Consider the following 16,757-nt stretch of genomic DNA (forward strand, 5'->3'; position numbering starts at 1 on the left):
ATGAAAATCCGAAACGAGATCACGAAATAATAAATAATTAATAGTAATAGGCGGGTATACGCGCGTTAACAGCCGAACGGACCAACTACGACAATAATAAACGGTTCGGTGCGGCAAGACCGTATAATAATTATATTATATATATTGTCGTTTTTATAGCCGCCGATACGCCATGGCGGTGAAATATATACGTACCGTGTCTGTACCGACCGTAGGTATTGAACTGCAGCAATAGTGTGCGGATTACTCCGACGTTACCTACGCACTATATATTATTATATGCCAATATATACGATACTGTTAGTGTATGGTGTGTATAGCCGTAACTCCGCGCCGAACGTGGCCCGCAAACAATCGGAAAATAATTCCGCGGCGGCGAAAAAAATCGACACAGCACAAATATATATACACATATATATTATGGTCGTGTGTTTGAACAGTGCACGATCGCGCGCGCGACAGGGCGTTGGGCAACCGAACGTACAGCAAACATTTATCCACACACACACACACATATATATATATATTATACGACGCAGTGGTGAGAGACCGTATGACGCGGACAATCGCTAAACTCCATCGGCTGCTCTGGGCAAATACCCACCATCACTCCACACATCCCCGGCAACGTTGTTTTGTGTTCTTCTGTTTTTTTTTTTTTTTATCGCCAAAAACGGACGTAGAGAAGGAAAAACACAAACGGCGGCGACGCCGTATGATGTGTAATGCGTGTGTGCGAAATGCAATCGATAAATCGGTCATTCGGACCGTTTTACACGTCGCAATAACACGACCAGTGACGGCGTTTAATGCACTTTGTCCGTCGTCCGCCGCGAGCCACATCTGCCGACCGGCGGTATTGACGTTACGACGTGTATCACTATAGTAATATAACAAAAACATATACTCCGTACATAATATTATACGCATATCGTTATCAATGCCGTGTGAGTCGATCGGTTGTTAATCCGGTTCTCGGTGCATTTATACGAGTATATCTACGAAGTCGAACCTACTTTAGGGATATACTATCGCTATTACGAAGACAAATCTCGGGTGAAAATAGTGAAGTATATACTTTAATATAATATATATATATTGGTAGAATGAAAAATTGTTTTTCCTCATTTTGCTCCTCGGACCCGTAATTCTCGATAAACCTTTTTTTATACAAATTAGATAGGAACAAGTAATTAATACTTGAGGAAGGTCGTTTTTCGATATTAACTGTCATATTTTTCCAATACATTAATCGTGTAATAAATTATTCGTTACGCGTGACTTTTAAAGAACGCATTTAAATAATCCGATAGATTTTTGTTCGTGGTTTAGTCTTTGACCCTATAAATATATATTTCGATAATCTATAACTTATAAACAACATATATGAGAATTTTCAAAATTGCAAATAATTATAGAACATTTATTTCAAGTCGTCGAAAATTCTAATAAGTACACACGTGGCAATACTCGCGTATCATCAATATATTCAGTGAGAATGCGCTAAAACTAGAGAAGAAGTGATGCGCGCTGTAACCCTCGCCCAACCCAATACGCCACTGCTTATCTCAAATTTACGCGCATATTATGGCATAGACCTACGTGGTTCAAATAAGCGTTCCGTTTCCGAATTCCGTCTGTCCATTATGGCCGAGGCACGTATCACGTGATATTAATATTATTATAGTATACAGTATATTATATTATTATTATTATACACGATCGTATCGCCCACTGCGCTCTGCTCCCAAACGACTACATTTCCTATTATTAATCTGACAACAAGCTGCAGGCCCCGCGGTACGCGCGGCGGCAGCGATGGCGTTTAGGGACGAGGTAAATTGTTCACGTGGCGTCGTGGCACACCGGAAATAATAATAATATAATGGTTGTATCACTTGTATCGTCACTATATTATGTACAGGTACATACAGGGTGATTCTTTTATCGTGAACCGGACGATATCTTAGATCGTTGTAGTCGTGGTGGCCGAGCTTAGTTTTTTGAAAACTCGAGTGCGCGCGGAAAAAAGAAATATTAGCCTATAGTCGTATCTAAATGCGATGAATAACATTGGGAAATTTATATTTATTAATTGACATTTATATTTGGCCCAATATTTTCCGTGCAAATGTTATTTACTATTACTACAACTCATCGTCGTTCTAAGTCTAAAATAATTTCGCGGCTTGGGAAAAGTTGTTTATTATGAGCCAGATATGGCCGGTAATATGATTTATGACTTGGAAAATCCGAGACATTTTCAATTTTTATTTAAACGGTTAAAACCCTTTTGGTGTTAAACGAATTTCGTTCTTGAAATTTAAAATTTCTTGTATTTTCTAAGACATGGCAGGCGGTGCATGGCATACAATGAAATAATCACCCTGTGTCTGTATATTTATGTACCCATAAGTCGTGATGCGCTCATTGCCGGACGACGACTGTTGTACATACTAAATCGTCGTAGTATTTGTCGTACGACAAACGACTCAACTGTAATGGGACAACGGTGAGAGTAAAGTTGTGCACAAACTCCGACGAACCGTACCAGGCGAACGGCACTGCGGGGAAATGGAAATCGGAGACAGCCGGCGCAATTTCCCCGGCTAGGTGTTCTACGAGCGCGACAAACAAACTGCCGGGGCCTCGGAGCGCGAAACGAACGAAAAACATTATTAAATCACCGGTGGTGCGAATGACGTCCGCGAAAAGAATGTTTTGCCTTTCCACGGTGGCGGCGATGGCTGTATAGCCTGCAGTGTCGATGTATGACGCCGCCGCCCGCGTCCGACAGTCTGCGAACGCAGGAAGTCATCCACGCTATATATGCCTGACGAAAATGATGAAAAACGATCAAAAAAAAAAAAAAAAATGGACTAACGGCGTAATCTGTTTTGTTTATTCACAAACTACGGGGGAACCTGTCCGATTGTATCCATATAATAGCATGCCGTAAAGATGATAAACGGCTTATTATTCACAAAAAAAAATGAATAAAAACATATCATATACACGCGCGCGCAACGAAGTGTTGATCGTATTATTTCTACATTTTAGGCTTTTAGTTTTCCGTCAACGACTAAATTTTGATCATATTTTCGATTTCCTTCACGTGAGTACATAGCAACACTCGAGTTCAAGTATAACATCATAATTTCTAATCGACAGGGGAATAATATGGTTTTAGTAATTGAACTGGCGAGGACTCGCATAGAGTAAAAATTAACAAATCATGTAATATGAATATACGATGACAATATAATTTAAAACATACCAAACATTAAAACCATAAATAAAGTTGTCCATTCATAAGTGCGTCAAGAAAATATATTAAATAAAAATGAACAATAGACTGATAAAGTAAACGGAGTAAAAAATGTACTCAACAACAATAAATACAGTAAATATATAACAATCAAATAACTTCGTGTATATTCACGCAGTAGTCATAAAATATTGTGTTTAACTTTGTTGTTTTGTTGTAACATTCTGGCTTAATATACAGAGAATATAATTTATTTAACAAAAACAACAGAGTAGACATGTTCTCCATAGCTACGTACAATGCAATTCATTACCTAACTACGGTATTAATAATTATGGTACAATTCTTAAAATAAAATATATTAAAATAAGTCAATGAAATTTTACTGTTAAACAAATATTTTTTATTATTTTTGTAAATTTTTATAACTTATATTTTAATGTTATTTGAAAATTCTACTGGTTAGTCGTGATTTATGAGATAGTCTTCACATTATTTTTAATGTACTAAATATATGTAACAATCTCTGTGATCGCTACATTTTTCGCTATACAAACCGAATAACGAGTTAGTTTTTAAATTTTAATTACTATTCACGATTTGTTTTTTTTTTTTTTAACTGACAAACAAGGAATATGTTGACACAGTAAAAGTTTAATCTACACTCAAACTTGATTGACAATAATAAAAAGTATTAAAAACCATACTATCGAAATATTTTTGGACATGAAATAAAATTAATGATCAAATTTTCGAACACACTTTTTATTTTAATTATATTGATTTTAAAACGTTTTTGCTTATTACTTCCGTTCTTTCTATTTTCTTTCTATTTACGAAATACGAGTAAAAGGTTTTTGTTTTTGTTAACATAAATATCACCACAATATATAATAATATAGCTGTACGTAATAAAAGCGCTGAAGAGGAAAGGAGGATGCCTATTTGAAGAATGTTTCCAACATTGGCGACGGTGTATTTGTTAATTTAAATAATACGAGACGCTTGCCGCATGCAAAACACACGCATTGTTGTAATTATGCAAATTTCCGCACTTTAGTACAGATTCGCCCTGCGTGTTATTATTGTTAAGACCCCTACGGAAAAACTAAACGATATAAATGACGCTCAATGCATTGTAATGCACCGGCATAGTAGTAAATTTATTATTTTTAACATATCATCGTCCCCCACTCCCAATATTTGTTTTGAATTTACCATTAAAAATACCAACATGTCTCTTTCTTGACTCATTAATTACAATTTTGACATAATAATTTTTTGTATGATAATACACGAGATTAGACATCTCAACATTATTTATACCTCCTCAATACCCCATAAGCGTTTATTTTTAATATACTATGTTCATCCATTTATACCAATGAATGGCGATTTTTTTAGTTGTACTTTTCCAATATCATCAAATGTTTTGGTAGAAAGAGGAGGAGAAATACATTGTTGGTCCACCGATGAGGTAGTCTAAGGGGAACTTTTAAAAGAAAAATAACGTAGAAATGGTGTATTCGCGTGTTGTTTTTTTTTTCGTTTTCACCCTCTATACTTCTCCACTTCATTGGCACAATCGTTAACACACAGGATCATTATTTACTTTGGACTTGACGGTAGAGGAAATTGCAACACACTAGAGATCTTTTTATGGTCAGAATAAATTGGTAACTATGGGCAAGTCGAAAATTCTGTCATGAAGCCGAAAATAAAGTGAGCATTCACTATTTTCGAAAATCCGGTAGATTTTATTTATTTTAATTTATACTTAAAATACGTTAAAAAAATAATATAAAAAATATTCGACAATAAGGACCGTATGTTATATATAAATGTTGAAAAATTAAATGAAGAATATTAATTTCTAATCCCACAATTATGAATGACTTCGTATATTTTAGAGCACCTGCGTACTAAACAATTATTATAGATTTTTAATATTATAATATACAGAATTAAATGCAACTATTATAATGTATAAGTGATTTTATTTTAATTAAAATACGTAGGCACGTGTTAAAATATGTAGTATTCGTATACCATTTTTAAAATTTAGTTTCATATCATTAATCATATTCTTTAACAAAAATTGAGTTCAGTGCCGTTATAAAATAATGATGGATAATTGACCATAAATATAATTATATAGTGTCTCATTAAACAAATTGTATTTATGATACTATACGTTTCGAAAAGTATACATACTACCCTATTAAATGCCAACATCACATATTTGACCCTTTAAAAAACAAACATTCAACCTTTCCTGGATAAAACGGTAGTAAAGGTTGAAATCGTCAGTGATGGTTGTAAATATCAGCAAACATTTTGAATGAATAACATAAAAACCAGGAATGTATTTCGATTATAATTATTTGCATGATGGGCGATAATTGGTTAATAAACTCATCCTGATTAATTAAAATATATAGTTACACATTGCCTTTTCGTCACATAAATCATAATATAAAAATAACTAACTCTATGTACTCACCTGCAGCTGGTGATAGTTTTGTCATAACGCCCCATCTGTGTCTCCACTGTAACAGCAAAATATTATAATAAATTTAACAATCCATGTTTTATATATTATGAATAACCATAAATAATGTAAATGAAAAAATAGCATCAATATTTATATATTGATGCTTAATATATTAAATGTACCGATATAATATGACATGTCAAAAATATAAAAACTGTGGGTAGATATTTTTTTCCGTCTTTTTAAAATTATACAAGAAAAATTATTTATGGCACATGTGACACGTATTTTGATTGAAAAATTCACTTGACACACGTACACACAACTATAAACGAACTTTAGGGAATGTAAAGAATTCTAAAAATATGAATAATATTTTCATTTTTCAAGTACAATACATCATGTACTCTGTAGGATTGAAGACAATTTGTTTGACTTGAGAAAATGCCTTAACTATTTCATGTTTTCAATTTAAGTTTATTCATATAGTTGAATAAAATAGTTTAGCTTTAATTCATTGTGAATGTTAATATATTAACATTACACATATTTGATGTAAGCCAATAGGTAAATCGAATATTAAAATACCTAAATTTGTTTGTAATATATACATACAACTATAATATACTCTATAACTAATATCTGCAACCCAATGATTTTTAATAATGATTTTACTCAAAATTACTGTATTAATATTATTTAAAAACTTATATTTATTTTTAAATTGCTAAAAGATTTTAAAAAATTACAAATTTTAAGTACACGCGTTGTACTTGTTTTTATAGTTTACACTATACCTATTCTAGATAATTTTTTTAAATCAGAGCAATTTTATTTTATTTAGTGCAATATTATTCATATACCTATTGTACATTCATAATTTTGTACAAGAATAGTTTAAAGCTGTATTATTCACTTATCTAACTATGAAGTATGAAGTATTAACAAAATGAACTTGATGAATTTCTATGCGTGTATTATAATTCTATCATATTCTTAAAGCAGATAGAACATACATATATATAATTTAATCGGATTATTAAAGTTTGGTAAACAAAACATAAACAAGTAGGACGAATTAAAACATTACACATTTAATATAATATATGATAATGCGTTAAAAAAAAATTGAGAAATATCTCAAATACTTGGGTTTGCATTTAAAGTTTGAATATATTCTTCGATGAATAATAGCTTTATTTAGATTACATAGGTTGCATCTTGCATGATAGGTAAAACAAAATATATATATTTCGACCGAAAAAAAATCGGTACGTGACAAAAGCAGGCACACTACTGACTGTATAATATTATATAAACGTCGAAAAAAAAAATTTCGATTATTTAACTATTATAATCATCGATTTTATATAATATATCATATTATATACGTGGTGAATATTATGGTATTGTGTTCGTTTTACTGTATATCGTATCACTGGTGTATGGCTGATATCGTATACGCATATAACATACTGTATCGCATTACATAATATTATACCTGAAATGGCAACCGAAACGGCGGTTCGATATGTACGGGTGTTTAATTCGAACCCCGTCCGACCGACTGTGTCATCGTTACGACCCATCTAATACGCGTCAACCACACCCCGCGGAGTTCCGGTGCTGCAGTCCTCCCGCGCAACTCGCGGAGTCGGGTGCCGGAGAAATCGGTATAATAAACGACAATGAACGCGCTGCGTATTCGCAGTGACCCGCGCGCAGGAACCGCCGGCGATATGATATTCCGCCCGAAACTTTTCGTCCAAAAGAACGGCAAAGGCCGTCGTGCCGATCTGTATGCGATGATAATAATATAACGTGTGCACCCAAACGTGTAACTATTACGATATAATAATAATGTACTCGATGCGCACACTGACGGACGAAAACGATCGCTAAGCGAATACTATACACGGCATGTGTATATTCAATATTGTCGGTGTTGACGAAAGTGTGAACGGGCGTAAGTGCCGTATTATAAACAATCACGGTTACGATATAAAAATCGAGTAGTTAACTGTCCGACAATGAATCATTATTATTCACGATAATCATTTAATTCGAGTCCATTTACGATATTGCAGAGTATACAGTTTGTCCCAAAAGTCCCGTATCACCCTTAATATCTCCATAGAAAATCAACATGTTTAAACGCGGTTTTTTTTCACAGTACTAAGTATGGAAATTCTGATTGAATGGCATAAAATTTAAATTTAATAATTTAATAAAATGTTTATTTTAAGTTGTACTAATCGTAGTAAAAAATAATCAAAAAACGTTAAACACAATTTTTGTTTATAAGCATTTAAAGATGAGTAAACCTAACCAGTTTCGCTGTTCAGCAAACGATAAGACACGGCTATTTTTATTTCTATTCAAATCAAAACTTTAATTAGCCATGTAAAAGTATTGTCATGCTGAAATAAATATTTTATTATTAAAATGTGAAACAATTGATTTTTTTATTACAATTATTCAAAAACACAACATGCTCTAACTTGGTCAATTTATATTGAATTTCAATACTTTTTTTTGAACTATTTTAAAAAATATGTTCAACAAAATAGCTATCTTAAAAATTTAAAATTCTTAAATGCATAAAAAAATTTGAATTTTATGCCATTCAATCAGAATTTTCATACTTTGTACTGTAAAAAAAACCGCGTTTAAATATATTGATTTTCTATGGAGATATTAAGGGTGATACGGGACCTTTGGGGCATACTGTATATATATATAGGAAGGTACGTATTATACGCATATCGGGTGACTTAACCAATACACGCCATTTCACGTTATAACCTAGCCTAACCTATTATGCGGTATGCATATAAATATGTAAACTCGCTCATTACAATATTACAGTTACGCCCAATCTTTGAAATGAAAACCAGTCTGTAGACAGTAATAGCAAGAAATCATTAACAATTTATAGGTAGACTCCGCTCTAATTACAGATACATTAATATCAATAGCAAACATTAGCTTGTGGACATGATGTCGATATCGATCGTGGTAAAATTAATAAACAATACATTTACAATTCAGTCTTAATAATCATCTATATTCTGTATACGTATAACGTCGATGGTCATTTATTGATCATTTGTATAACCACCGCGTCACCACGTGTATACAAACTAATTCATTTGATTTTAATACGTGATGGAACTAAACCGACTAGACCAGATGTAAGTAATTAGGCTTGAATATGATTCAATTAATTTTACATAACATTGTAATAAATTTGATTGTTTAAGCATTTTTAGTATTAACGTAACAAGTTTAATTTAAAAAAATAACATCGTTAAAGATTAAACCTAGATTTTTTGGTAGGGCGGGTAAAATTCTATTTTATCGCCTACATCTAAAAAAAAATGTCTTAAGCACCTCTGTAATAATATTTACATACTATAAATTATTTAAATTTCATTTTTTCATTTTTATGAGAACTAATATTAAATAATAAATACGAAATATAATTACTCTTATACAACAAAAAAATACAAATAAAAAAAATAATAATTACGCAACAGACAGAACGCGCATACATAAAACTAAGTAGAAAGGTCGGTTTGATGAATACCGCGAATCATCTAAATTAGATCAAAAACTAATCATGAACTAATTGTATAAAAAATAAACTATGTCAGAGTTAATAATCTCGATGATGAGTTTTCATTCGACGTGTGTGTCACGTCTCAACGTCTGCTTTATTTCCATATAAAACATTATTGCTTGCTGACACTTACTTTTGTAATAGTTTAATGTCAGATTACCGATACTGTAGTATCGTGTAAGGAATATAAAACTGATAAATAATATATTGAATATTTTCACACTAGTTTGTAATTTGTATAGACCATTTTCCGGTTTTATCAGTAATTTCCCAGACCTCGGTATACCAATGAAAAAAATCCTTCACGATAATAATTTGAATTATTTTTTCGGTAGCATTGAAAACAACTTTTAAAATAATAACCAACTAAGTTCATTTAAGATTTCTTGATAATGATTATAATTAATAAAATACACATTAGTTATAGTTGGATCCAATTCTATAAATAATGTTTTTATTATTTTTTTTTTTTTTTATAAGTTACTGAATATATTTGTAATATTTTATGAATCCTTTGTATTTTAAAATCATTAAGACAATCCGAATAAAAAATTATGATGTTTTCAAAACATTTACTTTCCTTTTTCATAATAATTTTTTTATTTATTTTTACTTTTAAAATGTATTTAATGATTTACTATTGGAATATATAAGTTGACACAATGACATAACACGAATGTCATACAGAATAATAATAATAATAATAATAATAATTTATGTCAGAGGATCAATCATTGAGTTACGATCAATATAAAGTGAAATAAGATAAAAGAATGCCTAAGAGTTTAGTTCCGGTATAATCCGGTAAGTGCTGGTAAGTGACTAAGGTCAAGTGCAACGAACTAAAAGGTCATTAAGTGTCACAAGAAAACACTGAATGCAAATGGCATACTTGATCCAAAGACCGAGAGTCTGTCAAAAGTTGGGAATAAAAATAGTACATTTTATCGCAATAAAAATCATTTACATTTATTATATTGATATGATATTATGTTTTTATTTAAAAATATTAATAAATTTATATTTCATACAGGTAATGTACAAATAAAAATAAATTAGGTTAATTTATTTTATTTTATTAGTATTTGCCCAACATTAATTTAGTACCAATGGCGTTTACATTTATTTTTACATGTCAAAAAATATACCGGTATAATTTATATACACAATAAATATTTGTTACTATAAGCCTGGCATGAACTGCCTGATATTATGCTTCTACGTAGGTATTCTATTTTGTATCATTTTGTAATATTATCCTTTATAAAAAACAAATAGAGTTTGGTTCAATTTATTTTAATTATAAATGTAGTCTAATTTGTACGTATATCTCAAATATTTGTAATAGGTAGTGTTAAATTATTATTGTAATCCTAAAAGTGTCATGTTATAGACTTTATAGACTTAGGTAATAGTTAATATAATATAACATTAAATACAAATTATCCACATATTACGGTTATGCTGATTTTGAGGAATTCCACGTATAATCCGGATATTAAAATTTCCATCACGACAGATAATCGATTTTCGCATCGCAGAAATGAATTTTTGTGAGTAATGCCTTTCTAAGGTTTAAACACGTAAAACTACGTTAAAATTTTGTAATTACCTGTCATTCTGCCCGCTCACCCATCATAGTCTATGGATGCATGAAATCTGTTGTTTAATAAAATTTAACAGGACTTATAATTATTATGATAGGTACGTGGCCATATTAATATACTATTATATTATATTATAGCTACAAAAATAATATAATTTTTAACATATATTAAAAATAAACTTAATTTGAATCCCAATAAGTATTTTATTTTATCTATTCTGTACCTATTCACACTTGAGTATTCATACAATTTTAATATTATGTATTAGTTACAAATTTATACACTTTATAATAATTATATTATAAGTATAGTTGATATGGTACCAAAACATAAGTTAATATAAAGTGTTCAAATTCTAGAATATTTTAATATGAATTATAATTTATCTGTCGTTTTCCTGATTAATAAGTTATAATAATATTCTTATTTGTTATATTATTTAATATTCTACGGTTGTTTCAGTAATAATTTAAACTACCTTTTGTCAATATTTTTCATAGTAAGTAAATGGGAAGTTTTCAGACTTTCGTCGATAACGCTATTTAAAAAAACACTAGATGCAAAATCGTTATTTATTTTTTTACAGCTACCACCTTTATGGACCTGTAAAATGCTTTTCTTTTTTACATTTTATTCCTTTTAGGTTAAAAAAAATAATACGAATCTTACAATAAAAAAATATATATAAATATAATCGTTTTAGAATCTTTTGAGTGTAGGTATATAATTTTTTAGTGTCCAAACACAGTTTTTAATATTGTCATTGAAATTGTTCATGAACATAACCTTAGAATACTTTATTATTTTATGTTATATGGTTTAAAAACGTCTATCAAACTAATATACATAAATCAATTAAATCATATATTATATTAGATAAGATTAAATACAGAAATATAGGGATCAAAGACTAATTTACTAAGCTATGATTCTACGTAAACCTAACGAGTATCTACTTACATAATTAAAATTCAGTATAAGATTTTCTGATCTAATTATATTTTCGTTAAAAAATATTAAAAAAGGTTTTTTAACAGCAGTAGATACAAAATTACATTCTTGTTTAAAATGAAAATTAATTTATTTTTTATGATTCATGCTTTGATTGATTTTATTACATATGATTTTATAATTTAATTGAACTGAATCACATCAGAACTTTACCACATAAGAGTGTTTGATAATAATATAGATATTCTGGTATAAAAAACATATCTTTTATATTATAGAAAATATATTCACCAACCCCATACTATTTTTACCCGACCGTGAAAATATATATATATTATTTTTTTTTTTTTTTAATGTATAAACTACAGAGAGAGAAAAGCCTATGTATAAAATCCTTTAAAAACATGCGTACGTGCAAATATTATATTGTTTTGGTTTTATAACCAAATGGATTTTTATTATTTTTTTTTTTTTTTTTTTAATTTGAATGTTTTCTATAGGTATAGAATGATGTATCAACTAATGAAACACTCTCTTTAAAAGAAATGTTGAAAATATATATTACATTGCCAGAGTATAATTGTGTATATATATATATATAAATCAACTATGTATACAGGGTAATTCGCCAAGCATACTTATCCCGTTCTTCGTCAATAATTTCGTTCAAAATTTGATTTTTGCAATTTTCAAATACATTTAAAATCCATATTTTAAAATGTTTGAGATTTGTTGTATTATTCCTTTTTGATGGATATAAATATATTCTATTTTTTTTTTTGTTAATGTTGATTTATCTAATATGTCGCCTTAGAGTATATTTAAAAATTCTAAAAATCCGATTTTGAATAAATAAATTATTAAAGTAGAAAATGGGTATGAACATGCTTGCAGTGAATCAGCCTGTACATATTATAATATTGCGCACATGTAAAACTTTTAATTTATTGTAATATGCACAATCCAGAAGTGTACTGGAATATTGCATAAGATTTGATGACTAATGTTTCTCCGACCATTACACATTTAAGGTTATGTTGTATAATATAAAAATTTACATTGTATGATGAAAAGGGGACTATTCAAGAACCGATAAAATATTAAAACTTATAACCCATCACCGAGCGTTTTAAAACAATCATTATTATTCAGCAATTTGTTTACATACATTGTATTGAACACTATGAATATGCAAAAAATTATTCTACAGCCAACGTTGTTTGTTGACAAAAATCGATCAAACCCGTTTATTGTCTGGAGAATTTAAAAATAAAAATGTCTGATTGACTAATAATACATTTAAAAATGTTTTTAAAATTAATTTAAATTGCCGTCTTTCATAAATTAAGCAATTATTTTTGATAACACGGTGAATCGTTTAACTTAATTTTTGTTAAAAGTTATTTATACAATTTATATTTAATGATTTTGATAAAAAAAAAAAAAAAAACATTAATGACACTGAATAATTTAATCAGATAAACATAAAGTATGAATCAACAAAACTAATTTGACATTGTTAAATAAAATTAATATTTTTATTTTATTTGTATATAATATATTAATATCATTGTATTGTACTATATTAATAAGAGCTTTTGTACGGTTGATAAATAGCTATTGACAAGTAAAAAGTAGCATTGTAATAAAAAGTTAAAATAATTTATTACAACATAAAAGTGACATCATTAATAATATTATACTATTATATTCTTATAATATGATGTTATACATATTAACGCAAAGACTTATTCCGAATTAATTGGTTACTTTTTGACCCCTTGTTTACTCGAAATTTTCGTAGGACAAATCGCTTTGTTTGCTTGTCTACGCACCAAAACCGACGGAAAACTAATACTGTGAGTAACTTTATGTACATAACAGGAAAGAGAGAACGAGGAGATCTTTCTTATTATGTACCTGCTGAACAAGACGATACGTACTTACATAAAAACCGTTTGTGGATTACCTCCGGGATATTTATTATTATTATCATTGTTGACTGAGAAAAGACGAAAAAATAAACACCGTTGGGGAAAAGTTGTTGTCATCAGCTTAAATATTGATCAATATAATAATGTCGGATGGTTTGACAATTTTCGAATAATCTTCATAAGTTATAATATCTTAATGGATAAATCTACCTTACTAATACATTTCTAATTAATATACTACTTTTTGAAAATATAGTAAACAATGCTTTTAATGTAAAGTGTTGTAATTAAAAAATATATTAATTTTATCACTCATACTATAGTCATACTCCGTTAAGAGGTATTTGTTAATGCAATTTATATAATCTAAATTATAATTTAGTGCTGATATTGGAGATTGGTATACTAGTCATCTTTTAAATTCAAGAAATTATTAATAAATGAGATCGGTATAATTTCTAATACAATTCATAGTGAGGATCAGATTACCTAAAAATATGTTACATTTTCCAACGTAATTTTACTGGTTTTCAAAATTATTGTCGATAGAACTCCTGGGGAATTCGTAAGATATACCGTAATAAAAGTAAAATTTATGATCTATTTCCCATCTGTATACAAGTCGAATAAAACTTTTCAAGCTATTTTAATGATTCAAAAATTGTTTTTACGTACTTAATCCAACCATTCAAAAACCAACAATTCCCTTCTTCCATACAGAATCTATTAATAGGCTGTAGCAGTGCATATGCGTTAAAACAACACCTTAAGGCTTAACAACCCGTTTAAATAGGAATATGAAGGTAAAATAATATACAGTAAATACATACAACACTATAGAGCCACTTAATGTTTTTTGAATAAATTAATTCGTTATATTCAAATTATATTGTCGTTTAATATCATACTTCTCGAAAAAAAACTAATTTTATAAAATATCAACAAATATATTCATGTATGTGAATATATAATAAAACAATTAAAAATTACTTTAAATCAATTTTAGTCTCTTTCTTTTTATCATAGTTAATTTTTTTAATTAAATAATTTTAATTACAGTTCTTATTAATATTATTATTATTTAAAACTTTTTTTTATGTTTTAAGTTATAACATTTTTAGTATATTGTATTAGTTGAGAAACAGATTATTAAAAATACTTTCTAAATATTAAGTTTTCTTAGTAGAATTGCATTTTACAACTCTTTTGAAAATATTTATACTAAGATATATATTTTTTTGCATCCCGTTCATAATGTAGGTGAAGACTTCCAGAAATGCTTTTTCATAACATTTTTTATCGTTATTTAATAACATGTGATATGCAATATGCATCTTTGTAATATCAATAGATTATTCATAGCATTTTTACACATTTTTTTTTTAAATTTTGAAAGTCTTATTTGAAGGCCTTTTAAATTTCTCGTTCTAAAGTTTATTGTTTTCGGATTTTATACACTTAACTTTTAACATGTTACTAATCCTCGGTACTTTTGAGATTCAGAACAGAGTGAGAAGGGTATTTGTGTAAAACAAACCATAAAAATAATACATGCCCTTTTCTTTGGTGAACATATTTTGGATCATAAAAAAGCTCAAAAGTTTTATACAACACTTTCTAGATTGGAAACTGAACACAAACGGTACTTTAAAAAAGCAATTTCTTAAATTTCGTAGTGCTATAATATAGTTAATAGCTAAAAAAACATTGCCAAATTTAATTAAAAACTATTTTTTTATTATAATTACGACCATATTTAGATAATTTATAAGACAAAGAAAATCGTTTTTTGATTTAAAATATAGACTTCTATTTATAAGTTAATATAAGTTAGCTAATTATTTGTGATTTTAGAATAATAGTCTATCTAATTCCGTGAAAATAAATACTACAATTTTAAATTTAATTTGGAACCTTGTATAAATTATATATATATTTAAACGTTTGATTATATTTTAGTTTTTAGTACCATCAAACATACGAAAAACTCATAGAGACAGATTAAATCATATTCAAAGTATTCGCATCACTCATGTGAACTATCTTTTTTTATTTGATAACATAATATACATATCAAAATTATTCATATTATAATATGTATAATTTTAATTTTAATACACTATAATAAAATAATATGCATATAAAAATACAATGTTTATTATTAGTCCAAATGTGTTATTTGTATCGAAAAATTCGACAAAAAAAATGAAATAATATTATATTTTAATAGGATTAGAGTTCATTAAGTGCAAAACTATATTTTTGCACCAATATTATTAGGGGGACAAGTGCACCGTCGCGCCTCATCCCCCGGATTTACACAACTTTCTTAATCAATGATATCTAGTTTACTTACTTTCTTGTTGTCCCTGAACTTTAGCCAGCCATCTAAAATTGTTTGGTCTGGCGAACTCGGTATTTCAGTTAATAATTCCAATGTTTCTTCTCCTTCAGACTCTGTTGCAGAAGAATGATCACCACAATATGACCGAGCCGGAGAACCGTATACCCTGTCTAACATTTTCAAGCTCCTGGCTGGTGACCCATAACTCCTGGCAGGTGAATTATAGCTGCTGTCAGTCATTTTAAGAAAAAAAATCTAATCAAAATAAAATAAAAAACACTCAAATATCCACCCACACACGCGCGCGCACTTATACGGTCGTAAGCGACCGTACAGTTAAGACTCTCTATGAATTTTCTTAACAGTAAATCACTAAATATACACTTTTAATACATGCGACGAATTCAGATAAGATTTATGTAATTTACAAGTCACGCGAAACAATACACAAAAGCCAACAAAACTAGTACGACGTCGTAACGAAAAACACGAACTTTCGCCGGTCACCCAATTGTGATACGGACGTACGCGGCTGCC

At 29.1% G+C, this 16,757-nt stretch overlaps 1 protein-coding gene across 3 annotated transcripts in view; it reads right to left on the reverse strand.

Annotated features, from left to right (window-relative positions):
• LOC113555556 overlaps positions 1–16,757 on the reverse strand; it is a 243,451-nt gene extending 226,694 nt beyond the window's left edge. For all 3 annotated transcript variants that reach the window (XM_026959980.1, XM_026959981.1, XM_026959982.1), the window contains exons 1-2: positions 16,233–16,757; positions 5,772–5,817 (exon numbers count right to left, since the gene is read on the reverse strand). In XM_026959980.1, the coding sequence (XP_026815781.1) occupies positions 5,772–5,817; positions 16,233–16,460 (274 nt within the window). In that variant the 5' untranslated portion in view covers positions 16,461–16,757. The remainder of the gene's footprint in view (positions 1–5,771; positions 5,818–16,232) is intronic.

The sequence above is a fragment of the Rhopalosiphum maidis genome, chromosome 4 (assembly GCF_003676215.2).
Source record: "Rhopalosiphum maidis isolate BTI-1 chromosome 4, ASM367621v3, whole genome shotgun sequence".
Taxonomy (NCBI): domain Eukaryota; kingdom Metazoa; phylum Arthropoda; class Insecta; order Hemiptera; family Aphididae; genus Rhopalosiphum; species Rhopalosiphum maidis.